This window comes from Schistocerca serialis, chromosome 5 (assembly GCF_023864345.2).
Source record: "Schistocerca serialis cubense isolate TAMUIC-IGC-003099 chromosome 5, iqSchSeri2.2, whole genome shotgun sequence".
NCBI classification, from domain to species: domain Eukaryota; kingdom Metazoa; phylum Arthropoda; class Insecta; order Orthoptera; family Acrididae; genus Schistocerca; species Schistocerca serialis.
The window spans coordinates 479,382,018-479,409,057 of NC_064642.1; the positions used below are offsets into that span (position 1 = coordinate 479,382,018).

The 27,040-nt window shown below is 45.4% G+C and overlaps 1 protein-coding gene across 1 annotated transcript in view; it reads right to left on the reverse strand.

The window, feature by feature from the left end:
* Positions 1-27,040, reverse strand: part of LOC126481086 (lachesin-like) — a 539,555-nt gene that overhangs the window by 97,131 nt on the left and 415,384 nt on the right. The window contains exons 5-6 of the mRNA XM_050104587.1: positions 7,426-7,554; positions 7,186-7,323 (exon numbers count right to left, since the gene is read on the reverse strand). Coding sequence (XP_049960544.1) covers positions 7,186-7,323; positions 7,426-7,554 — 267 coding nt within the window. The remainder of the gene's footprint in view (positions 1-7,185; positions 7,324-7,425; positions 7,555-27,040) is intronic.

Consider the following 27,040-nt stretch of genomic DNA (forward strand, 5'->3'; position numbering starts at 1 on the left):
TGTCAATAATTCGCGGCCAGTTTGTTACACGAGATAGCAGTAACATAAACCGCTGCACACGCAACAACTCGCAGGCGCTGGTGAATATGGAGGCCTCTAACAATACAAATGCAGCGTTACCTGTGCTACGCTGCAAGGAGCGTGTCTTTTGGGTAGTTAGCAACTTTTGTGTATCGTAGTTCACTTGCACAATAATCGTCCTTCCATTTAACACTGGTCCGGTTCTGCGATAAGAGTAGGAGAGAGAATTAGTGGTGACTTTCTTGAAGCACAAGGGGCTTGAGCCGTGCGCCAGCAATGCTTGCAGTCAGGTGCCCTTGTCGATCATGCCGTGCTTTGCTGTGCCTTTGGTTTCATCGAGTGTGGGCCTTAGCTTCCACTCCAGGTGATAGCGAGGACAGAGAAGGGTGCTGTTTTGGGGTTTGCGCTGAGACGACAGAAATCAGCGGGTTGCAGAGTGTCAGGTGACCGGAGGCGTCAAGACGTGTTCCAAGCGGCTAAAGCGTCAAGTTTCCTACAGTGTCCGGTACAGTCGGCTCGCCATGTTTGTTTGTTTGTGTGTGTGTGTGTGTCAAGTAGAGGGTGGTGCCAGCGGATATCAACTGTTGTGAGAGCGACGGGGTTCTTCACTCGTGGGAGTGGCGGTCGTATTTTGCAGGTACCCTGTCAGCGCAGTGAGATTCATTTGTGTGGATCAGTTGTCATTCTGGAATACACATCAGAGCTGAATTCTCTCCAATACTGTGACAAGTTCTCAGCATTACTGAAAGCTAATTATGGGAGTTGTGGTAGTTCTTCCTGGCTCCGGTAGTCGATCTCCACGATGTTGTTATAGTTACTCTCAGAGCAAACTGTAATGTTCAGTCCCTGTTCCGCATATTCAAATCCATCTACAAGCGGAGAGAAATTGTTCCATACTGATAAACTAGTTCTTAACGCTCTGGTTAAAGAGTGTTTATTTACATGAAACTTCATGAAGTTAATTAACGAATTAAGTAATATGCAGAATTGTAAGCAGTGTTTAACGTACAGTAAACTGGCTCCCAGTTACGATATTTGTTGATCCAGTATCTATTGAATAGTTACGAATGCAGATGTGTGTTTTGTTTAGGATTAGCTACTTGTGGTAAACACTTTATGCTACAGGAATTTCTTGTATACTTGTTTCGCTGTGTTCAAAACTTTACAAATTCAGCCTGAGTTATTGGAAGTGGCAGACTTGCATGAAGGTGGCCATTTTGACAGAGGGTCACTCTCGCAATATTAATGGCTGTCTTTAACTTGATTTTCCCTCTTGCGCGTTACCTCACTTTTAACTACGTAATTCTGATCATTAACGATTTTCTGTGTATTGCAAGGCTTGATATGATCTTTAAGCATCAAGATTAGGCTTGTAGAAACAGACATTTGTTACAGGCTGTACAAGTTATTGTGAGAATTGTCCTAATACGTTACCGATTTTAAGCCAAATGTGGAAACTTCAGTTTGGTATTGCAGAGCAGCATGTTCTTTACTGATAATTCACGCTTTTAGCAAAAATTTCAAAAACTAGAATTTTTATGTAACTACAGTTACAGTTAATTACGGTCGGTTTTTATAGAAACATATTTAAGTTTTAAGTGAATTTCAGGTTGTATTGATAGTTCATAAGTTTCCATACTGTTATCTTAAGTTCCACTCTGTGGCTGACCACATTAATACACTCCTGGAAATTGAAATAAGAACACCGTGAATTCATTGTCCCAGGAAGGGGAAACTTTATTGACACATTCCTGGGGTCAGATACATCACATGATCACACTGACAGAACCACAGGCACTTAGACACAGGCAACAGAGCATGCACAATGTCGGCACTAGTACAGTGTATATCCACCTTTCGCAGCAATGCAGGCTGCTATTCTCCCATGGAGACGATCGTAGAGATGCTGGATGTAGTCCTGTGGAACGGCTTGCTATGCCATTTCCACCTGGCGCCTCAGTTGGACCAGCGTTCGTGTTGGACATGCAGACCGCGTGAGACGACGCTTCATCCAGTCCCAAACATGCTCAATGGGGGACAGATCCGGAGATCTTGCTGGCCAGGGTAGTTGACTTACACCTTCTAGAGCACGTTGGGTGGCACGGGATACATGCGGACGTGCATTGTCCTGTTGGAACAGCAAGTTCCCTTGCCGGTCTAGGAATGGCAGAACGATGGGTTCGATGACGGTTTGGATGTACCGTGCACTATTCAGTGTCCCCTCGACGATCACCAGTGGTGTACGGCCAGTGTAGGACATCGCTCCCCACACCATGATGCCGGGTGTTGGCCCTGTGTGCCTCGGTCGTATGCAGTCCTGATTGTGGCGCTCACCTGCACGGCGCCAAACACGCATACGACCATCATTGGCACCAAGGCAGAAGCGACTCTCATCGCTGAAGACGACACGTCTCCATTCGTCCCTCCATTCACGCCTGTCGCGACACCACTGGAGGCGAGCTGCACGATGTTGGGGCGTGAGCGGAAGACGGCCTAACGGTGTGCGGGACCGTAGCCCAGCTTCATGGAGACGGTTGCGAATGGTCCTCGCCGATACCCCAGGAGCAACAGTGTCCCTAATTTGCTGGGAAGTGGCGGTGCGGTCCCCTACGGCACTGCGTAGGATCCTACGGTCTTGGCGTGCATCCGTGCGTCGCTGCGGTCCGGTCCCAGGTCGACGGGCACGTGCACCTTCCACCGAGCACTGGCGGCAACATCGATGTACTGTGGAGACCTCACGCCCCACGTGTTGAGCAATTCGGCGGTACGTCCACCCGGCCTCCCGCATGCCCACTATACGCCCTCGCTCAAAGTCCGTCAACTGCACATACGGTTCACGTCCACGCTGTCGCGGCATGCTACCAGTGTTAAAGACTGCGATGGAGCTCCGTATGCCACGGCAAACTGGCTGACACTGACGGCGGCGGTGCACAAATGCTGCGCAGCTAGCGTCATTCGACGGCCAACACCGCGGTTCCTGGTGTGTCCGCTGTGCCGTGCGTGTGATCATTGCTTGTACAGCCCTCTCGCAGTGTCCGGAGCAAGTATGGTGGGTCTGACACACCGGTGTCAATGTGTTCTTTTTTCCATTTCCAGGAGTGTATTTCGTTTCGTAACTTGCTTCAGGATAGAGTGTCAAAATTTTACTTCGTGAAGAAATTAACTTGACTGTCAGGTGAATGGTTTTGGTTCAAAGGACCCACGTCATCCCGCATTCTCAGAATTTGTCAACTTCTCAGAATTTGTCAACTGTGGTTTACTTTTTTGGGGTAGCCTTTCGTCATAATGATTGTAGTGTAAGACAGCTTAGACTTGCGTTGCTCTGTAGGACGAGGTGCACCGGATGAGTGATGATAAATACGGAGGCGGTACCAAAGTATAGGCCCATTTTTCCTTATGTAGGGAGCATTTCCTACAGGACTGGTCATATTTTTCGGAAATATGATGTGAAGTGGTTTTTCCGACCACCATGTAAGATTATGGTCTTTTTAGGTAACGTATAGGATGATCTTGGTTTGCGCAAGTGGGGTGGGGGGGGGGGTGGGGGGGGGGGGATGTCTACCGTAATCCTCGCAGGTGCTGCATCTGTATGTTGGTCAGACTGTCAGGTCTATGGAGACTAGCGTACTGACCACGAGCGTTACATACGCTTACAACAGCCGAGCAAATCTGCTGTTGCAGAACATTGTCCTCGCACTCATCATCTTATGCAATATGTACTGAAAGAAAAATAATTGCAACACCAAAAAATAATTAATGTAGACTAATGAAATTTCGGCTGTACATTTATCAGTGTAATATACTTAAGTAATGAACGTTGCAAGACCACAGGTTAACGTAAGCGCGAGATAACTCATGACAACTGTAATATGCTGGCACATTAATAACCGATGAAACCGCCAGAATCTTGAACGCAAGCGTGCAAACGTGCATGCACTGTCTTGTGCAGGTGCCGGACGTCAGTTTGTGTGATGGAGTTCCTTGTCTGTTACACTTGCTCAGCCAATGGAGGGATGCTTAATGCTGTTTGTGGATGACCCTGCCGTTGTCGTTCGATGAGGTCCCACAAGTGCTCGACTGGAGACCGATCTCGCAATCGAGCCAGCTAAGGCATTATATCGACACTCTGTAGAGCATGTTGTGTTACAACAACTGTATCTGGGCGAGAGTTATCCTGTTGGAAAACACACCACGAAATGCTGTTCATGAATGGCTGCGAAACAGATCAAATCACCAGAGTCATGTAAAAATTTGTGATCAGGGTGCATGGAATAACCATTAGAGTGCTCCGGCTATCTATCGTACGAAATTGCACGGAAAGCATTATTCAACTTCACTCCCGACGTCCATGGCGAGGTCATCTTTAAAATCACGACACCATACAACGCGGTACAGATGGTCCCAACAACATGCCGAATGGACCGCTCAGGACTGGCATCACGTAATCTTCACCGATGAGTGTCGCACATGCCTTCAACCAGACAATCGTCGGAGACGTGTTTGGAGGCAATCCGGTCAGACTGAATGCCTTATACACACTGTCGAGCGAGTGCAGCATGGTGGGGGTTCCCTGCCGTTTTGGGGTGGCATTATGTGGGGCCGACGTACGCCTCTGGTAGTTATGGTAGGCGCCGTAACGGCTGTACGATACGTGAATGCCATCCTCCGTCCAACAGTGCAACCACATTTTCAGAATATTGGTGAGGCATTCGTCTTAATAGATGACAATTCGCGCCCCCATCATGTACGTTTTGTGAATGACTTCCTTCTGGATAACGACATGCTTGACTATGTTGGCCAGCATGTTCTGCCGACATTAGCCATATCGAACATGCCAGGGGTAGATTGAAAAGGGCTGTTTATGGACGACGTGACCCACCAAACACTCTGAGGGATCTACACCGAATCGCCGTTGAGGAGTGGGGCAATCTAGACCAACAATGCCTTCATGAACCGGTGGATAATATGCCACGAGGAATACAGGCATGCATCAATGCAAGAGGACATGCGACTGGGCATTAGAGATACCGATGTGTACAGAAATCTGGACCACCATCTCCGAAGGTCTCACTGTATGCAATGAGTGATTTTCATGAGCAATAAAATGGCGGAAATTATGTTTATGTTGATCTCTGTTCTAATTTCCCGTACAGGTTCCGGAGCTCTCGAAACCGAGGTGATGCATAACTGTTTTTATGTGTGTATGTTAAAGTTATTTTGTTGCATGTGTCGTTATAGCTATGTCGAGCCTATAAAGGTATGTAGTTTTGCAGCTGGCATTCTGTACACCTGCCACATGCTTCTTGGATGGTATGCTTTTCCAATGCGTCGTTGCTGTGTTATTTTGTATTTATAGCAATGATGAAAGCTGCACTATTAGCTGAAGTCTAGATCTGCAGTAAAGTACTGCTGATACTGCGGCCAAAGCTGATTTTGTTTCTGTACTGTAATGGGACACAATGATTCCCATGTAATCAAACCTGAGTTAATACTGAGATATAAAGCCGTAGGTCGGGAACAGTATCATTCAGTATTATAGGTCGGACTCGTGAAATAGGAGCATCATCAGATAATGACTGGCCCCCTGCTGACACGTTATGGATCTGAAGTACTGCTCGGTGTCACTGTCAAACAGGAAGTGGTGTTGTTTCAACTTGCAAACGAGACTATTAAATACTTTTGAAAATATTTGGTAGCGGCATGTCTCATGGCAATACACCATCCGTTATCAGACGGGGTGTTTGATGGATCCAAGTCACACCACATCGTGTTTGGCTGTGACATTGAACTGTGTTTTTAACGCACTAAGGCGGCAACGGCCGTGATTAACTGATGCTGCTGGCATCTGAAGAATGATACAGGTGAACAGTGCACTAAATTGCGTGCGACCTGTGACTGTTTTACCTGAACATTCCTGTACTTTTTCCCGCTGCAGTGTAATTCATAAATATTATGCCCTTCATCTTAACAGACTTGATTTTCGATTACAGCACTGTACCAGGTGGTTATAACTTACAGCTATCGACGGAGGTCCAGTGAAGGGGTGTCATTATTCTGTGGCAGCGATACGTGATAGATATGCTACTATGTTAATGCAGAACTGACTTAAGCTGGAAAAAAGTTAATTCCAATTTTGGGCACCACCTGCAAATCTGGCGCTGCGTAGCATCTCTTCGATGTCTCCGGCGATCAAATTGAACAATCTGTGTAAGTGGCGGTTAATAACCTCGGTATTGCATCAATGTGTTCACAGTTTTAACTGTTTTCACAGTTTCGAGAACATACCTTCACCGAGGAGTCAAGCAGTGTATTGCTCCCTCCTACGTATATCTCGCGAAGAGACTATGAGGATAAAATCAGAGAGATTAGAGCCCACGCAGAGGCATACCGACAATCCTTCCTTCCACGAACAATACGAGACTGGAATAGAAGGGAGAACCGATAGAGGTACTCAAGGCACCCTTCGCCACACACCGCCAGGTGGCTTGCGGAGTATGGATGTAGATGTAGAATGTATACACCCTCTAGCACAGCTTTTATCGACTGACGACGTAATTTGCATTACAATATGATAACCGTGTATTATTCCTCGTTTTATTACCAGACGATTAGGATTTTACATTTCAGATTAAATAATCCTGTGAATATTTTTATGAATGTGATGATGGTCAGACGACTTCGCTGGTTGCATAAGTAAAGTATATTAACAGCAGCTCAAGGCGGTAATATGACTTTTCTCAAACAACGAAATCAACAGTATGTCTTTCTCACTTGTTTACTTTTTCTGCCCACGTAGCGTTCCTAATCCATTATCTACGGAAATGTTTATATACGTCTTTTTTGTGTTCACAGCGCCAGATTTTCACCTAGTGGGAAAAACTGGAACCAACCTTTTTTCAGCGGAAATCGGTTCCGCATTAACACTTTAGAATAGCTACCAGTTTTCGCTGCCATACGATAATTGCAGCCCACACTAAATCAGCATGTAGCTATACTTTAATTTGAATCATCCGGTATTTATGGAATAGTAACGAATTTCTGTCGCATTTTAGAATGTTTAGGTACAGACGTGTCTTAATAAATATTGTGTGAAACAAGGAATTGGAAGAAGCAAAGAAGATAAAACGGAATAGCAGCGTGAGGTCATATGTACTTTGCTGTTACCATGAGCGAGTATCTCGCCCTGGTCCCGGGTCCAGTAGTTGATGGACTTGGGGAAGGCTTCGGAGTAGCAGTCGATGGTGACCTGGCGGCCCTCGTAGGCGCCTACCAGCTGGTTCTTGGTCCACACCATCGGCGGAACTGCGACAGAGAAGAGCGCATTATTCGCACCGCGGCGGCAGGCGTGAGGCGGCTGCAGCACACTGGCAGATAGGCGGCGATGGGCGGCGCTGCGGTACTCACAGTGGACGACGAGCGAGATGCGCTTGCTGACGCTGGGCGGCACGCCGTTGGACGCGATGCACAGGTAGGGACCCATGTGCAGCCGCGAGACGCGCGCGATGCGGAACACGGCGCCCTCCACGCTAGGCGCTGCAACACGATCAAGCACTACCTGTAGAGACACATGCATGGAAACACTGATACATATAGGCATATATACAGGGTGTTACAAAAAGGTACGGCCAAACTTTCAGGAAACATTCCTCACACACAAATAAAGAAAAGATGTTATGTGGACACGTGTCCGAAAACGCTTAATTTCCATGTTAGAGCTCATTTTAGTTTCGTCAGTATGTACTGTACTTCCTCGATTCACCGCCAGATTTCCAGAACGAAGGTGTCGCGACAGGAAGACGTTCGAAGCAATTGATCGGCATCTTAGGGAGCACGGAACATTCCAGCCTATGACTCGCGACTGGGGAAGACCTAGAACGACAAGGACACCTGCAATGGACGAGGCAATTCTTCGTGCAGTTGACGATAACCCTAATATCAGCGTCAGAGAAGTTGCTGCTGTACAAGGTAACGTTGACCACGTCACTGTATAGAGAGTGCTACGGGAGAACCAGTTGTTTCCGTACCATGTACAGCGTGTGCAGGCACTATCAGCAGCTGATTGGCCTCCACGGGTACACTTCTGCGAATGGTTCATTGGTTCATCCAACAATGTGTCAATCCTCATTTCAGTGCAAATGTTCTCTTTACGGATGAGGCTTCATTCCAACGTGATCAAACTGTAAATTTTCACAATCAACATGTGTGGGCTGACGAGAATCAGCACGCAATTGTGTAATCACGTCATCAACACAGATTTTCTGTGAGCGTTTGGGCAGGCATTGTTGGTGATGTCTTGATTGGACCCCATGTTCTTCCACCAACGCTCAATGGAGCATATTATCATGATTTCATACGGGATACTCTACCTGTGCTGCTAGGACATGTGCGTTTACAAATATGACACATGTGGTTCATGCACGATGGAGCTCCTGCACATTTCAGTCGAAGTGTTCGTATGCTTCTCAACAACAGATTCGGTGACCGATGGATTGGTAGAGGCGGACCAATTCCATGGCCTCCACGCTGTCCTGACCTCAACGCTCTTGACTTTCATTTATGGGGGCATTTGAAAGCTCTTGTCTACGCAACCCCGGTACCAAATGTAGAGACTCTTCGTGCTCGTATTCTGGACGGCTGTGGTACAATACGCCATTCTCCAGGGCTGCATCAGCGCATCAGGGATTCCATGCGACGGAGGGTGGATGCATGTATCCTCGCTAACGGAGGACATTTTGAACATTTCCTGTAACAAAGTGTTTGAAGTCACGCTGGTACGTTCTGTTGCTGTGTGTTTCCATTCCATAATTAATGTGATTTGAAGAGAAGTAATAAAATGAGCTCTAACATGGAAAGTAAGCGTTTCCGGACACATGTCCACATAACATATTTTCTTTCTTTGTGTGTGAGGAATGTTTCCTGAAAGTTTGTCCGTACCTTTTTGTAACAACCTGTATAGGGTCATGGCAAAATTGCAACAATGGTGCCGTAATACTAAAATGTCTATTTCACCAACTAAATCAACATAGCTTTTGCTGAAAGGACAGCTAGTAAGAAATCCTACAGTGAGAATTGGGGGCTCACAAGTTCTCAGACGACATGAGACTCGCTACTCGGGAGTTATCATCGATGAAAGGTGGAACTTCGGGAAGCACATTGAATTCGTAACCCAAAGAGCATTACAAGTACTCAATAACCTCATCTCCATAGGACACAAAAGATTTCACCTTCCCCCCCACACACCTAATAAAATTGTACCATAACAGTATACTAACTTCAATCGTGGGTTACGGCTCGGGAGTCTGGACACCCAGGCTCACAAGGGTGGTGCCCGTCATGACAGTGAGAAGAATACAGAGGAATATGCTGTTAACATCTGTGGGGGCTTACAGAACATCTCCAGGTGGTGCCCTATTAGTGATAATGGGGCTGTGTCCTCTGAACATCAAAATTAGAGAGCATGCAGCATGGTACTGGGCTAAGGAAGGGAACGATGTGAAAATAGAAAATATTCTAGGAGTTCAGGCTAGGGACAAGGGAGAGATAAGGAAGAGGTGCGAGGATCTATGGCAGGAATTATGGGAAATGGATGAATCTGGCAGAAGAACCATCAGACTCTTGCCAAATGTTAAAGAAAGGTTCGGCACGAGGTATTTCGAACCAACCTGGGGTTTAATTCATTTTCTCACTAGTCATAGGCCCTACCCGACGTATCTATGTCGGTTTGGGAAAAGGGCTACATCTGAGTGTGACTGTGGCGCATCGGAAGAGGGTACTCCCGACCATGTGGTTTACGAGTGCCCCCTTTTCAATGATGTAACAGTTAGATTAAGACAACAACTACCAAACAATGATACATACGACGTATTAAGACGTGAAGACACTTTCGAAACTTTGAATAACCTGGCAAATGAGGTATCACGTAAAGTTATGACTGGATACCTGAGAGACATTCGCGATTAAAACCAACTACCGAACGTGTCCTTGTACCCTAATCTTGTACCGCCTGTGCGGGTACGGGTCGACTCGCTACTTGGAATCCGCCTCGTGCAGGGCTAGGGGGACTGGGGTATACTAACTTCACGATTATGACAGCACCGGATTTGACGTGGGTTAGTTAGTAGTTAGTAGGATTAGAAGTAGATACTAAAATAGGAACCTGAAGCCACCAGTAATTTTGGCCTGCTTAGTGTTAGGGGCACGCTCATCGGGATTAGCTCGATGAGCAAGGCCTTGAAGTAGGTCTATATCTATACTGACACATCTGTAACGCTGCAGGCAGTTAGGATTACTAATAAATAGGTAGCAGTCTATAGTTTAACAAAAACCGTAAGTTTGCCCATTAACCTGTACTGTTCATACTGTCCGTAGTTCAAAATTCAACTTTAATAGCTGCAATTAACATACAACATTGTATCACTTAGGACCCACTAATCATTACCGTGGTGGGATATATTGTATACTTATTATGTATTGCAAAATAGAGATTTTTCTTAAAAAAAAAGAAAAAACACTGATATAGTTGAACGTAGATTAAAAAATACCCCACAGGCAACTAAAGTGATAAACATCACTCAGATGTAATGTCAACGACGACCTTTTTGTTGCACGGGCTATGATCGCTCCAAATGATCGAACCAGGCGTATAGGAGGGCGGTCTAAGAAGTTTACGGACTCGTCACTAGATAGCAGCACTGGGTACGTTATGCACACGGTGCTCCGAACCTATTCGTTCAAATACAGAAGGTAGAGATCATCCGAACAACTACACTGACGGGAAAAAATATCGTCACTAAGAAGGAATGGTGCAACATAAACGAACGTTGGTAGTCGTGTTTCGACATCTGAAAGATGATGCCTATTCAAATTTCGTGCCACTTACATATGAGTGGTGCTAGTATCACCACTATGAGGATGCAAAGCAGCATTAGTTACCTTTGGACGTCGTGACTTGACGTTAGTGAAGAATGCCTTTCAGGCGACAAAGGCGCTATTATCAACCCATCGTCGAGTTTGGACTAGATTGTGTAATAGGGCTACGAAAAGTTGCATGATCCTACCACTGGACGTATAACTGACGCCTTCATCGCCCACCTCCGACAGGTGGACGCCACCATCGCCTGGTGCCGGACAAACAAAATCGCTCTTAATGCCGCGAAAACTTTTTTTTTTTTTTTTTTTTTTTTTTTTTTTTTTTTTTTTTTTTTTTTTTTTTTGTCATGAGTCTACTGACTGGTTTGATGCGGCCGCCACGAATTCCTTTCCTGTGCTAACCTCTTCATCTCAGAGTAGCACTTGCAACCTACGTCCTCAATTATTTGCTTGACGTATTCCAATCTCTGTCTTCCTCTACAGTTTTTGCCCTCTACAGCTCCCTCTAGTACCATGGAAGTCATTCCCTCATGTCTTAGCAGATGTCCTATCATCCTGTCCCTTCTCCTTATCAATGTTTTCCACATATTCCTTTCCTCTCCGATTCTGCGTAGACCCTCCTCATTCCTTACCTTATCAGTCCACCTAACTTTCAACATTCGTCTATAGCACCACATCTCTAATGCTTCGATTCTCTTCTGTTCCGCTTTTCCCACAGTCCATGTTTCACTACCATACAATGCTGTACTCCAGACGTACATCCTCAGAAATTTATTCCTCAAATTAATGCCGGTATTTGATATTAGTATACTTCTATTGGCCAGAAATGCCTTTTTTGCCATAGCGAGTCTGCTTTTGACGTCCTCCCTGCTCCGTCCGTCATTGGTTATTTTACTGCCTAGGTAGCAGAATTCCTTAACTTCATTGACTTCGTGACCATCAATCCTGATGTTAAGTTTCTCGCTGTTTTCATTTCTACTACTTCTCATTACCTTCGTCTTTCTCCGATTTACTCTCAAACCATACTGTGTACTCATTAGACTGTTCACTTTCACTCAGGATAGCAATGTCATCTGCGAATCGTATCATTGATATCCTTTCACCTTGTATTTTAATCCACTCCTGAACTTTTCTTTTATTTCCATCATTGCTTCTTCGATGTACAGACTGAAGAGTAGGGGCGAAAGGCTACAGCCTTGTCTTACACCCTTCTTAAACGAGCACTTCGTTCTTGATTGTCCACTCTTATTATTACCTCTTGGTTGTTGTACATGTTGTATATGACCCGTCTCTCCCTATAGCTTACCCCTACTTTCTTCAGAATCTCGAACAGCTTGCACCATTTTATATTGTCGAACGCTTTTTCCAGGTCGACAAATCCTATGAAAGTGTCTTGATTTCTCTTTAGCCTTGCTTCCATTATTATCCGTAACGTCAGAATTGCCTCTCTCGTCCCTTTACTTTTCCTAAAGCCAAACTGATCGTTACTTAGCGCATTCTCAATTTTCTTTTCCATTCTTCTGTATATTATTCTTGTAAGCAGCTTCGATGCATGAGCTGTTAAGCTGATTGTGCGATAATTCTCGCACTTGTCAGCCCTTGCCGTCTTCGGAATTGTGTGGATGATGCTTTTCCGAAAGTCAGATGGTATGTCGCCAGACTCATATTCACCAACGTGAATAGTCGTTTTGTTGCCACTTCCGCCAATGATTTTAGAAATTCTGATGGAATGTTATCTATCCCTTCTGCCTTATTTGACCGTAAGTCCTCCAAAGCTCTTTTAAATTCCGATTCTAATACTGGATCCCCTATCTCTTCTAAGTCGACTCCTGTTTCTTCTTCTATCACATCAGACAAATCTTTACCCTCATAGAGGCTTTCAATGTATTCTTTCCACCTATCTGCTTTCTCCTCTGCATTTAACAGTGGAATTCCTGTTGCACTCTTAATGTTACCACCGTTGCTTTTAATGCCACCAAAGGTTGTTTTGACTTTCCTGTATGCTGAGTCTGGCCTTCCGACAATCATATCTTTTTCGATGTCTTCACATTTTTCCTGCAGCCATTTCGTCTTAGCTTCCCTGCACTTCCTATTTATTTCATTCTTCAGCGACTTGCATTTCTGTATTCCTGATTTTCCCGGAACATGTTTATACTTCCTCCTTTCATCAATCAACTGAAATATTTCTTCTGTTACCCATGGTTTCTTCGCAGCTACCTTCTGTGTACCTATGTTTTCCTTCCCAACTTCTGTGATGGCCTTTTTTAGAGATGTCCATTCCTCTTCAACTGTACTGCCTACTGCGCTATTCCTTATTGCTGTATCTATAGCGTTAGAGAATTTCAAACGTATCTCGTCATTCCTTAGTACTTCCGTATCCCACTTCTTTGCGTATTGATACTTCCTGACTAATGTCTTGAACATTAGCCTACTCTTCATCACTACTATATTGTGATCTGAGTCTATATCTGCTCCTGGGTACGCCTTACAATCCAGTATCTGATTTTGGAATCTCTGTCTGAACATGATGTAATCTAATTGAAATCTTCCCGTACCTCCCGGCCTTTTCCAAGTATGCCTCCTCCTCTTGTGATTCTTGAATGGGGTATTCGCTATTACTAGCTGAAACTTGTTACAGAACTCAATTAGTCTTTCTCCTCTCTCATTCCTCGTCCCAAGCCCATATTCTCCTGTAACCTTTTCTTCTACTCCTTCCCCTACAACTGCATTCCAGTCGCCCATGACTATTAGATTTTCGTCCCTCTTCACATACTGCATTACCCTCTCAATATCCTCATACACTTCCTCTATCTGTTCATCTTCAGCTTGCGACGTCGGCATGTATACCTGAACTATCGTTGTCGGTGTTGGTCTGCTGTCGATTCTGATTAGAACAACCCGGTCACTGAACTGTTCACAGTAACACACCCTCTGCCCTACCTTCCTATTCATAACGAATCCTACACCTGTTATACCATTTTCTGCTGCTGTTGATATTACCCGATACTCATCTGACCAGAAATCCTTGTCTTCCTTCCACTTCACTTCACTGACCCCCTACTATATCTAGATTGAGCCTTTGCATTTCCCTTTTCAGACTTTCTAGTTTCCCTACAACGTTCAAGCTTCTGACATTCCACGCCCTGACTCGTAGAAACGTTATCCTTTCGTTGATTATTCAATCTTTTTCTCATGGTAACCTCCCCCTTGGCAGTCCCCTCCCGGAGATCCGAATGTTGGACTATTCCGGAATCTTTTGCCAATGGAGAGATCATCATGTCACTTCTTCAATTACAGGCCACATGTCCTGTGGATACACGTTACGTGTCTTTAATGCAGTGGTTTCCATTGCCTTCTGCATCCTCATGTCGTTGATCATTGCTGATTCTTCCGCCTTTAGGGGCAATTTCCCACCCCTAGGACAAGAGAGTGCCCTGAACCTCTATCCGCTCCTCCGCCCTCTTTGACAAGGCCGTTGGCAGAATGAGGCTGACTTCTTATGCCGGAAGTCTTCGTCCGCCAATGCTGATTATTTATCAAAATTTTGGCAGTGGCGGGGATCGAACCCGGGACCGAAGACGCTACCCCTAGACCACGGGTCTATAAGAAAATTACGGCAGTCTATTTCAAGAAACGGCGCCCAGTCCTCCGCCGCACTATTTCGACTGCAGGCGTGCAGGTGCCCTGGTCCCCGACGACCACCTACCTCGGGGTCCGGATGGACCACAAGCTGCTGTTCCACTGTCATGCAGAGTATGTCGCCAACAAGGGGCGAAAGCTGACCAGGGCCTTGTGCCCCCTCTTCCGGAGCAGGGAACTTAACCTGCTTCCCAAGCTCCGTATCTACTCGGTAGTTATCCTGCCTGACCTCACGTATGGCGCCACTGCAGGGGCCGCGATTAGTGCCACCAGGATGCCGACGTTGGAGCGCCTGCAGAACAAGGTTCTCAGGTGGAGCCTGCACGCCCAGCCACTCACGAGGATTCTGACTCTCCATGAGGAAGCAGATGTCGTCCCCCTCAAGGAGACCATACGCAACAGCGCGCGGCTGCTCTTTGAGAAAGTGGCTGCCCGACGGGACACTGTCCATGGGCTACGCCACGTTGGGACTACACATCCACGTCACTGGCATCGCCATACGGTTCCGCTGACCATCCTACAAGTATCGGCTTCTGAACAGGACTAGCGCTGGGCCTGGCACGCCCACCACGGCTGCCTCCTTTGGCAGGACTAGCCCTCTGTTCCACGTCCAGTACTTTCCAATCCTCCCTGCCCATGTCGTACTACGTTTTTATGCCAGACAGAAGAGTACTGTCACCGTTGCAGGGTGGTACGGGACTCTAAGTTCCACCTCCACACCTCCAAAGTGTGTTGCAGTGACGCAGTGTCACTGCCCAACACAGTTAGACCGCGGAAGGCTGGTGATGCTGTAGTGTACTGTATCACAAAAAAATGCATGTTCCTTCTGCAATACTGCAGCAAAACTCGGCACTGGCCACTGTAAATGATTGCTGGCAGCGGTGGTCACTAGAATGTACGGTCGAAAGGAGACCGGGCTCCGGACGTCCACGTGTCGCTACTAAGAGGACCATCGTGTTAGGTGTATGGCTCTGGCGCATCGTATTGCATCTGCGGCAGCAATTTGAGCAGCAGTTGGCACCACAATGACACAAAGTACTATTACGAATCGGTTATTCCAAAGAAGAACCCGAGCCAGACGTCCTGTAGCGTGCATTCCACTGATCACAAGCCACCGCCATTGGCGACTTCAGTTGTGCCAAGCGAGAGCTCATTGAGAGCAGGGTGGGGAGCTGTTATGTTTTCTGATGAAAGCTAATTCTGCTTTTTGTGCCAGTGATGGGCGTTTGTTGATTACAAGGAGACCAACTGAGGGCCTGCAACCAGAATATCTGCGCGCTAGACTCACTGGACCTATACCTGGAGTTATGATATGGGGTGAGATTTCCTTTGACAGCAGGGGCACTCTCGTAGTTATCCCACGCACCCTGACTGCAAGTTTGTACGTCATTCTGGTGAATCGATCTGTGGTGGAGCCATTCATAAACGACATTCTTGGAGGTATTTTGCAACAGAATAACGCCAGCCCACAGGCAGATGTGGAAACCCAACTTGCTCTACAGAGTGTCGACAGGTTGTCTTGACCTGCTCGATCACCAGATATGTCTCCAGTCGAGCACATACGGGACATCATCGGACTACAACTCCGGCGTCATCAACAAAAAGCATTATCCGTTCCTGTATTGACCGACCAAGTGCAGCAGACGAGGAACTCCAACTCACAAACTGACACCTGGCACTTGTTCAGTACAGAGCATGGACGTTTACGTGCTTGCATTCAACATTCTGGCCGTTACGCCGGTTATTAATAAAACAGCATTTCAAATTTGCAGTGGCTTATCTTGCGCTTGCATAAACCTGTGATTTTGGAATGTTAATCACTTGAATATTTTTACCTAGACAACTGTATTCCCTAAATTTCATTACTGGATATAACTATTTTTCGGTGTTGGGATTTGTTTTCCGTCAGAGAAAAGGACCATATAATCTCTGAAGTCAACTTGTAATTTTGGGGGAAACGTTGTCAGTTGTTTGCACGTAAGCTGTTATAACGGTGTGGCTGACTTGGAATGTGTACTGCTCTGTGTACAGATGATAGGCTCTGAGGTCTACTGGAAAACACACCGATTCATTCGCAGGCAAGTCCGCCTTGTGACAGTAATGGTGACTTCTTTGTAAACACAACCATTCAGTCGCAATCATTACTGTCTTAAGACAACAACAGTGAACATGGAGTGGATTACATATGCTGAAATGGCTGACATGCGTCTGGTATACGGGTCTTTTAAATGGAAACGGATGAGCTGCAGCGGGAGAGTATTGGCAGCCCAACAGACGTGTTCCACAACACCAAACATTCGGATGTCTGCATCGCCTGCTACGTCAAACAGGCTCTTTCCGTGAACGTATTCATGCTATAGGTCAAAATCGAACAGTGCGAGCCCCCGAAATGAAACACGAGATTCTGCGACATCTTGCAGACACTCCATCTACAAGTACATTACGTACTGCATACATCCTTGGCCTCAGACATAGACCTGTGTGGAATGTATTACATGATCAACAGCTTCGTCCTTTCCATCTTCAGCGTTTGGCACCATTAGCACCTGAAGATCCTCCACGATGCGCGCAGTTTGCACAGTGGTTTTTACAACGCATTGCCCTACGTCTCTTATTTCAGGCAGAAATCCCGTACACTGATGAGGCTTTGTTTACTCGTTTAGGTTTTATCAGTATCCACAGTTCGCATGATCTGGTACATTTGAATCCATGAGGTACTCGACCTCGTACTGATCAACAGCGATTCTGTGTTAATGTGTGGGCCAGCATTCTCGGTGATAAGTTGATTAGACCATACGTTTTTCCTTTCCGCCTCAGCGGTCAGAGATGCCGCATCCTCCTGGAAAGCTGAGTTCTTTTCTTCTTCTTCATTCACAAAATTTTTCAAAATTTGCAACTGATATATTCGGCCATCATACGGGTCTTTATCCACTTGGCACAATATGAATAAAAGCGGTACCATAAATTTAGTCACTGACACAAAGTAGTGAATACAAGATAATAAACTGAGTTTACATTCGTCTCTGTATCGCAATGATAAGTGTTTCACCAGATCTACAATAAAAGCTAAGATTTGGCTTCAAAATTCTGTGTTTTTTACGGTTTAAACCTAGAAATTATGGAAGTTATGTCCACTGCGTGCTGTAACAAAGGATATTTCTACGGCCTGTTGCAGAACATTCTCGAATCGAAACAATAATAGCCTATATTGCCTCTGATATAATTACGTAATTATATGCGATGGGTAAACTGTTCGCCCGCGCAATTACCTGTGAATGGTGCAAAGAGTAGTAAATTAGCTGCAATTATCTTCGATTAAACGAAGCCACAGCTAACTCTGTCGACAACAAAGGAATAACTTGGAAGGCATGCTACAGTAGCAATGCAGAAGTACGAATATGGCTACACGGGGACAGAAAAAGGGATGAAAGAAACACAACTGGAAAACCGTTATTTCAGATCCTTTACCAGAGTGTGCCTCCTCAAAATAAGTACTGCCTTGCTCCTCCTGTCTCGTTACTTACAAGATGTAGCTGGTCCGCAGTCTAGTTCTAAATGGTAGCCCTACTCGAAATGTAAGTGAAATGATAGAACGTGATTTTCAATAATAGGCCCTACTCCTTGGCAGATTTTATCGCCCAGTGAATATTTATGACACATATAAACTGTTTGTCTTATGTACAGTGTTCCCTGTCTTTCACGACCTATACTCTAACAGCACGATTTTATAAAAAGGGCTCGACGTTGTTCCTGTTGGAAGATTAGAACAAAACTATTACAAGTATCAACATTACTAAGACTCATGTTTAATTACTGAATTACGTTCCCCGGGTTCCGAAAGGTGAACGGTAACCATTATTGTTGCTTTGTGACATTTGCAACGCTATCATTGGTGTGGTAAGTACCTGGTTCGATGACAATGATTATTATTATTAATGGTATTACTCTTATTACTGGTTCTTTATTGGTTTTCGTTCTTTTCGACATACAATCATCTTTCATATACACAATTTCACTAAATACACTCTGAGAGTTTTAAGGTTAACCAAGTCGCTAAAAAGGTCATAATAATAATAATTAATGCATATTTTCAAATTTTAAGACAGTAGCAGATGAATTAAGGTTTCCAGAAATTCGCCTTTCGATTTATTTAATTTTTATTTACCAAGTTTGGAATCGCCTAGTAATTCATCATCGGATGGTAAATATTTCTAGAAACATTTATTCATCACAGTCGCCGTGTTCCATATCCGTAATGGATAAAAGTTTTATTGTAACACGTTAAGTACTGTGAACAAATCATAAATACTGCCATCCTAATTTTCTAGTGATTGATGTTACCTATTTTTTGTGAATGTATGCAGCTATTTTTTCGACTGTGAACATTCACGACATATATAAAGTACTTTTGTTCAAGTATTTAATCACTAGATCGAGTGCTGCTGGAAAAGCGAGGGTTACATCTTTCTGTAACAGATTTTTAATAATTTCTCTTGGTGTGTCCTTAGCAAGGGGCAAGCAAATGGAAGGGGGTTCACATCAGTAACTGCTTAATTTCCGCACTCACAACAAGTATTTCACGAAGACCGAAGCGGCACATATGATTTGGGGAATTCCCTGGTTTAGTCTTATCGCCATTAAACTATAGATGTTTTTCAGCTGTAGCTGGTTTTGTGGAACTTCTATGGAATATTTTATTGAACTACTGCGTAGTGGGTGCCCTTTGTTGCATTGATGAGTTCCTGCCTTCCTTCTGAATGAAATTAATGCTGGATTTGACAGTGTTATAAAATTATGAGTGTGGTAATTTTATATTTGCATTCATCCCTGTGGTTAGTGATTTCATTACAAGTTCATCCACTTTTTCGTTGTATCTATCTCAGCAATGTGCTTCACCCAACGCATCTCTAGGAGTTCCGGTTTTATATTACACTTAATGCGCTGTTCTATTATATTGATGGTTTAACTATTCAAAGATGTATTATACAACTTCTTCTGTCACTGAATTTGAAACAGATATAGAATCAGTGACTACCAAAATTTTGTTTGGAAGTAATTGAGCAGCGTACTTTAGTACTTAAGGGATAGTGATTGATTCCGCAGTAAAATTTGAGAGGCGTTTCTGCTAACTGATATTTTCTATACTCTTTACAGATAAAGATGTAACCTATACAGTTGTTTTGGCCGAGTGGTTCTAGGCGCTACAGCCTAGAATCGCGCGACCGCTACGGTCGCAGGTTCGAATCCTGCCTCGGGCATGGATGTGTGTGATGTCCTTAGGTTAGTTAGGTTTAAGTAGTTCTAAGTTCTAGGGGACTGATGACCTCAGAAGTTAAGTCCCATAGTGCTCAGAGCCAGTTGAACCAGTTATAGAGTTGTTTAAGGTATGCGAGGATAAGGGCCACAAGTGGACCAACACGCTATTCATTTGCTTAGTTCGTGAAGCTTTTTGTCTTGAATGAATGTTCCAATTTTTCTGAAGTTGTAATTAATAGTTTGTTTGTGGAAATGAGCGTTTGGCATTGTGGGCCAGGAGTCCCCCATTCGGGGCAGTTCGGCCACCGAGGGTAAGTACTTATTGCATTCGGATCCACATTGGGCGACTTGGAGATGGAGATGAAATGATGATGAGTCCAACATTCAGTTCCTGAGCGGAGAAAATGTCCTGCCCCAGCCGGGTATCGAAGCTGGGCCCCTTGGCGTGGCATTCGACCGCGGTGACCACTCATATAACGGGGGCAGACAGTTTTTCTGTACATGTACATCACATATGGCGATTTGCGTCCCATTCGGATAATTCCTTCGTGGTGTGTCCATTTTTATGTGTATTTATTTGTTAGTGGATTTACTTGTGGATAAAGTGGAGTTTTGCATGCTTCTACTAAAAGAGCGTTCGAAAGAGTTGATGCCATTGCTCCAAAGCGCACCCTAACGTACCTGCGCAACAATTAACTGAACTTGTATAAGCTGGCATTCGTTACAGTGTGATATTTACAAGATCAGTAGCCGCTTTTGGTCCTTATTATCTATACATGCCGTGTAGTATTCTAGGGTGGGCTCCTCCCATCGTACGAGATAGTGCTGTATTTATATTCGCAGCTTTCTCGCAAGACTGCATTAAATTGTCTGTCTGAGGAGCCCATGTTAAGCGAGAATCAAATACCACAACAAGAAATTTAGTGTGCGATTTCTATGGGAAAGTGTATGAATCTAAGATTATTTTGACTGATTCACAATTGATGAATTAATTTGTGAAATTGCTACTGTTCATTTTTCAATTGATGTTTCTAATCAATTGTGAGAGAACCATCTGTTAGTGCATTTGGTTGCTTTATTGAAGTCCTCTACCGCGTGATGTATGTTTTTCTTGCAAGAATGTATACAAAAGTCATCTGCATAATGTACTTTTTGTGTGGGTGGAGGTATAATACACACATAAAAAAAGTTTTGCATCACCCCTGTTTTGTGGCGGTGTTGCTGGTAAGTTCCTATGGGACCAAACTGCTGAGGTCATTGGTCCCTCACCCCAGTTCCCAGAACTCCTGAAGGTAGAAGTTGACTGTGGATATTGTCCCTTTGACGGTTCAGATATGTCACTAAACCCGCCTAAAGATGTAAACAACCATGCATGAGCATCGCCTATTAGTCGAAGGGAGTCGGAGAGAGCCGGCCGATGTGGCCGCGCAGTTCTAGGCGCTTCAGTTTGGAACCGCGCGACCGCTACGGTCGCAGGTTCGAATCCTGCCTCGGGTATGGATGTGTGTGATGTCCTTAGGTTACTTAGGTTTAAGTAGTTCTAAGTTCTAGGAGACTGATGACCTCAGGTGTAAAATCCCATATTGCTTAGAGCCATTTGAACCATTTTTTTTTTTATACGGAGCGGAGGAAATGATTGTTGTCTGTCATAGTTTGTACGTCACGAGATCAGAACTATAATTGTACTATCCACAGTGCCGAGCTCATTCTGTCTGTTTACATTAACTCAAAGTTGTATGTTAACTTTGGACGGTTATATCTGTTGCAGACTGTGTAGTCGATGCTACCTAAAGTCAAAATAATTAAGTAAAAAACCTAAGTTGGTTAAATTGAAGACACTGGCATTCTAGATATAATCATCCATCGTATACCTCATGTCAGGATCACGAGAGTGGAGCAAGAGATGTTAGGGCACATATAGTTTCTTTCTTCATTCTGGAATGGACTGGAGCGAGGTGAGGCTACTACTGGTGCAAAATACACTCCGCAGTGTGTTGTACTGTGGCTTGCGGGCTACGGTGGATATATAGTATAAGATTTACCGCTACACTACCTGAACGACTATTAGTGTACGTTAATATGGGGTATGTCCACTCCTCGTCTTTAAGACGACGTGAAGTCTGCTAGCGACACTTTCAATGATGTGTCTGAATGTGGAGGAATGGCAGCCCATTCTACCTCAAAAGACAAAACCAGAAGAGAGGAATGATGATGGACGTTGTGGGTCTGTAGCGTTCTAACTGCCACCTCCCCCTCCCTCCCGCCCCTCCCACCAAGGTGTTCCATTGGGTTCAGTTCGGGACCCTGCGCTGACGACCCAATTGGTTGGTTGGTTGGTTGTTTCGGGGAAGGAGACCAGACAGCGAGGTCATCGGTCTCATCGGATTAGGGACGGACGGGGAAGGAAGTCGGCCGTGCCCGTTGAAAGGAACCATCCCAGCATTTGCCTAGAGCGATTTAGGGAAATCACGGAAAACCTAAATCAGGATGGCCGGACGCGGGATTGAACCGTCGTCCTCCCGAATGCGAGTCCAGTGTCTAACCACTGCGCCACCTCGCTCGGTTCGACGACCCAATTCACGAACGTTGTTTTCACAAATCGTTGCCCCTGATGCTGCCTTATGACAAAGTGTACTGACAAGCTGAAGCAAACATCCGAACCGTCCTCTGCTGAAAGTAGTACACATTGTTGTAAAATCTGTTCATATCCTTCCACATTTAGCACTTTCTTAAGGGAAATAGGGGGACCACACCTTAACCACGTAAAACTGCCCCTCCTTACTTCACTGTTATCGCTGCACATGGGGCAGGTAACGTTCTGCAGGAATTCGCCAAACACAAACCCTTCGATCGGATTACCACAGGGTATAGCGTGATGCTTCTTTCATCGACATCGCTGTTTACACCACCTCAAGCGTCACTTAGCGTTCACTACAGAAAAGTGTGGGTTACGAGGAACTGCGCGTCCATTGTACCCAGTTCTTTTCAAATCCCTATGGGCAATCACTGTGCTAGGTGGAGCGCTCGGAGCAATTTGAAACTCACGAATGATTCATTCCGCTGATTTCATGAAATTTCTTACTACCACCTTCCACAATGCCGCAATACTCCACGATTCCTGACCATCGGTACATGAGGTCTGCCTGTTCTCGATGTATCTGTAGTTGCTCCAATGTATTTGAACTTCACAATCACAAGGGCTGACTTGGGCTACTTTACAAGGGTTGAAGTGTTCTTGATGGATTTATTACTCAAGTGCCATCTACATCTACGTCTACATCTACAGGGATACTCTGCAAATGACACTTTTGTGCCTGGCAGAGGGTTCATCGAACCATCTTCACAATAATTCTCTATCGTTCCACTCTTGAACAGCTCGAGTAAGAAACGAACTCCTGTATCTTTCCGTGCAAGTTCGGGTTTCCCTTATTTTATGATGATGATCGTTTCTAGCTATGTAGGTCGGCTTAAACAAAATTTTTTAGCATTCGGAGGAGAAATTTGGTGGTTGAAATATCGCAAGAAGATTCCGCTGCAACGAATAACGCCTTTGATTTAATGGTGTCCTTTCCAAATCCTCTATCTTGTACATAACACTCTCTCCCGTATATCGCGAGGATACAAAACGTTCTGCTCTTCTTTGAACTTCCTTGATGTACTCCGTTTAAAACTATCTGCTTAGGTCCCTCACCTCACCACGCAGCAGTACTCCAAAATATGAACGGACAAGCGCAGTGTAGGCAGTCTCTTTAGTAGATCTGTTACCTTTTCTAAGCGTTCTGCCAGTAAAAGGAAGTTTTAGGTTTATCTTCCCCACAACTTTTCCTATGTTTCCTTTCCAATTTAAATTGTTTGTAAATATAATTCCTAGATATTAGGTTGAATTTACGGCCTTTAGATTAGGCTGACTTATCGTGTAGCCAACGTTTAAGGAATTTCTTTTACGACTAATGTGGATTGCCTCACATTTTTCATTACTTAGCGTGGTCTAGGGGTAGCGTCTTTGATTCATAATCAAAATGTCTTCGGTCCCGGGTTCGATCCCCGCCACTGCCAAAATTTTGATAAATAATCAGCATTGGCGGCCGAAGACTTCCGGCATAAGAAGTCAGCCTCATTCTGCCAACGGCCTTGTCAAAGAGGGCGGAGGAGCGGATAGAGGTTCAGGGCACTCTCTTGTCCAAGGGGTGGGAAATTCCCCCTAAAGGGGGACGAATCAGCAATGATCAACGACATGAGGATGCAGAAGGCAATGGAAACCACTGCATTAAAGACACGTAACTTGTATCCACAGGACATGTGGCCTGTAATTGAAGAAGTGTCATGATGATCTCTCCATAGGCAAAAGATTCCGGAATAGTCCCCCATTCGGATCTCCGGGAGGGGACTGCCAAGGGGGAGGTTACCATGAGAAAAAGATTGAATAATCAACGAAAGGATAACGTTCTACGAGTCAGGGCGTGGATTGCCAGAAGCTTGAACGTTGTAGGGAAACTAGAAAATCTGAAAAGGGAAATGCAAAGGCTCAATCTACACTCCTGGAAATGGAAAAAACAACACATTGACACCGGTGTGTCAGACCCACCATACTTGCTCCGGACACTGCGAGAGGGCTGTACAAGCAATGATCACACGCACGGCACAGCGGACACACCAGGAACCGCGGTGTTGGCCGTCGAATGGCGCTAGCTGCGCAGCATTTGTGCACCGCCGCCGTCAGTGTCAGCCAGTTTGCCGTGGCATACGGAGCTCCATCGCAGTCTTTAACACTGGTAGCATGCCGCGACAGCGTGGACGTGAACCGTATGTGCAGTTGACGGACTTTGAGCGAGGGCGTATAGTGGGCATGCGTGAGGCCGGGTGGACGTACCGCCGAATTGCTCAACACGTGGGGCGTGAGGTCTCCACAGTACATCGATGTTGTCGCCAGTGGTCGGCGGCAGGTGCACGTGCCCGTCGACCTGGGACCGGACCGCAGCGACGCACGGATGCACGCCAAGACCGTAGGATCCTACGCAGTGCCGTAGGGGACCGCACCGCCACTTCCCAGCAAATTAGGGACACTGTTGCTCCTGGGGTATCGGCGAGGACCATTCGCAACCGTCTCCATGAAGCTGGGCTACGGTCCCGCACACCGTTAGGCCGTCTTCCGCTCACGCCCCAACATCGTGCAGCCCGCCTCCAGTGGTGTCGCGACAGGCGTGAATGGAGGGACGAATGGAGACGTGTCGTCTTCAGCGATGAGAGTCGCTTCTGCCTTGGTGCCAATGATGGTCGTATGCGTGTTTGGCGCCGTGCAGGTGAACGCCACAATCAGGACTGCATACGACCGAGGCACACAGGGCCAACACCCGGCATCATGGTGTGGGGAGCGATGTCCTACACTGGCCGTACACCACTGGTGATCGTCGAGGGGACACTGAATAGTGCACGGTACATCCAAACCGTCATCGAACCCATCGTTCTACCATTCCTAGACCGGCAAGGGAACTTGCTGTTCCAACAGGACAATGCACGTCCGCATGTATCCCGTGCCACCCAACGTGGTCTAGAAGGTGTAAGTCAAATACCCTGGCCAGCAAGATCTCCGGATCTGTCCCCCATTGAGCATGTTTGGGACTGGATGAAGCGTCGTCTCACGCGGTCTGCACGTCCAGCACGAACGCTGGTCCAAGTGAGGCGCCAGGTGGAAATGGCATGGCAAGCCGTTCCACAGGACTACATCCAGCATCTCTACGATCGTCTCCATGGGAGAATAGCAGCCTGCATTGCTGCGAGAGGTGGATATACACTGTACTAGTGCCGACATTGTGCATGCTCTGTTGCCTGTGTCTATGTGCCTGTGGTTCTGTCAGTGTGATCATGTGATGTATCTGACCCCAGGAATGTGTCAATAAAGTTTCCCCTTCCTGGGACAATGAATTCACGGTGTTCTTATTTCAATTTCCAGGAGTGTAGATATAATAGGGGATCAGTGAAGTGAAGTGGAAGGAAGACAAGGATTTCTGGTCAGATGAGTATCGGGTAATATCAACAGCAGCAGAAAATGGTATAACAGGTGTAGTATTCGTTATGAATAGGATGGTAGGGCAGAGGGTGTGTTACTGTGAACAGTTCAGTGACCGGGTTGTTCTAATCAGAATCGACAGCAGACAAACACCGACAACGATAGTTCAGGTATACATGACGACGTCGCAAGCTGAAGATGAACAGATAGAGGAAGCGTATGAGGGTATTGAAAGGGTAATGCAGTATGTAAAGGGGGACGAAAATCTAATAGTCATGGGCGACTGGAATGCAGTTGTAGGGGAAGGAGTAGAAGAAAAGGGGACAAGGAACGAGAGAGGAGGAAGACTAATTGAGTTCTGTAACAAGTTTGAGCTAGTAATAGCGAATACCCAGTTCAAGAATCACAAAAGGAGGAGGTATACTTGGAAAAGGCCGGGAGATACGGGAAGATTTCAGTTAGATTACATCATGGTCAGACAGAGATTCCGAAATCAGGCGTACCCAGGAGAAGATACAGACTCAGATCAGAATATAGTAGTGATGAAGAGTAGGCTAAAGTTCAAGACATTAGTCAGGAAGTATAAATACGCAAAGAAGTGTGATACGGAAGTACTAAGGAATGACGAGATACGTTTGAAGTTCTCTAACGCTATAGATACAGCAATAAGGAATAGCGCAGTAGGCAGTACAGTTGAAGAGGAATGGACATCTCTAAAAAGGGCCATCACAGAAGCTGGGAAGGAAAGCATAGGTACAAAGAAGGTAGCTGCGAAGAAACCATGGGTAACAGAAGATATACTTCAGTTGATTGATAAAAGGAAGAAGTACAAACATGTTCTGGGAAAATCAGGAATACAGAAATACAAGTCGCTGAGGAATGAAATAAGTAGGAAGTGCAGGGAAGCTAAGACGAAATGGCTGCAGGAAACATGTGAAGACATCGAAAAAGATATGATTGTCGGAAGGTCAGACTCAGCATACAGGAAAGTCAAAACAACCTTTGGTGGCATTAAAAGCAACGGTGGTAACATTAAGAGTGAAACAGGAATTCCACTGTTAAATGCAGGGGAGAGAATACATTGGAAAGAATACATTGAAGGCCTCAATGATGGCGAAGATTTGTCTGATGTGATAGAAGAAGAAACATGAGTCGATTTAGAAGAGATAGGGGATCCAGTATCAGAATCGGAATTTAAAAGAGCTTTGGAGGACGTACGGTCAAATAAGGCAGAAGGGATAGAGAACA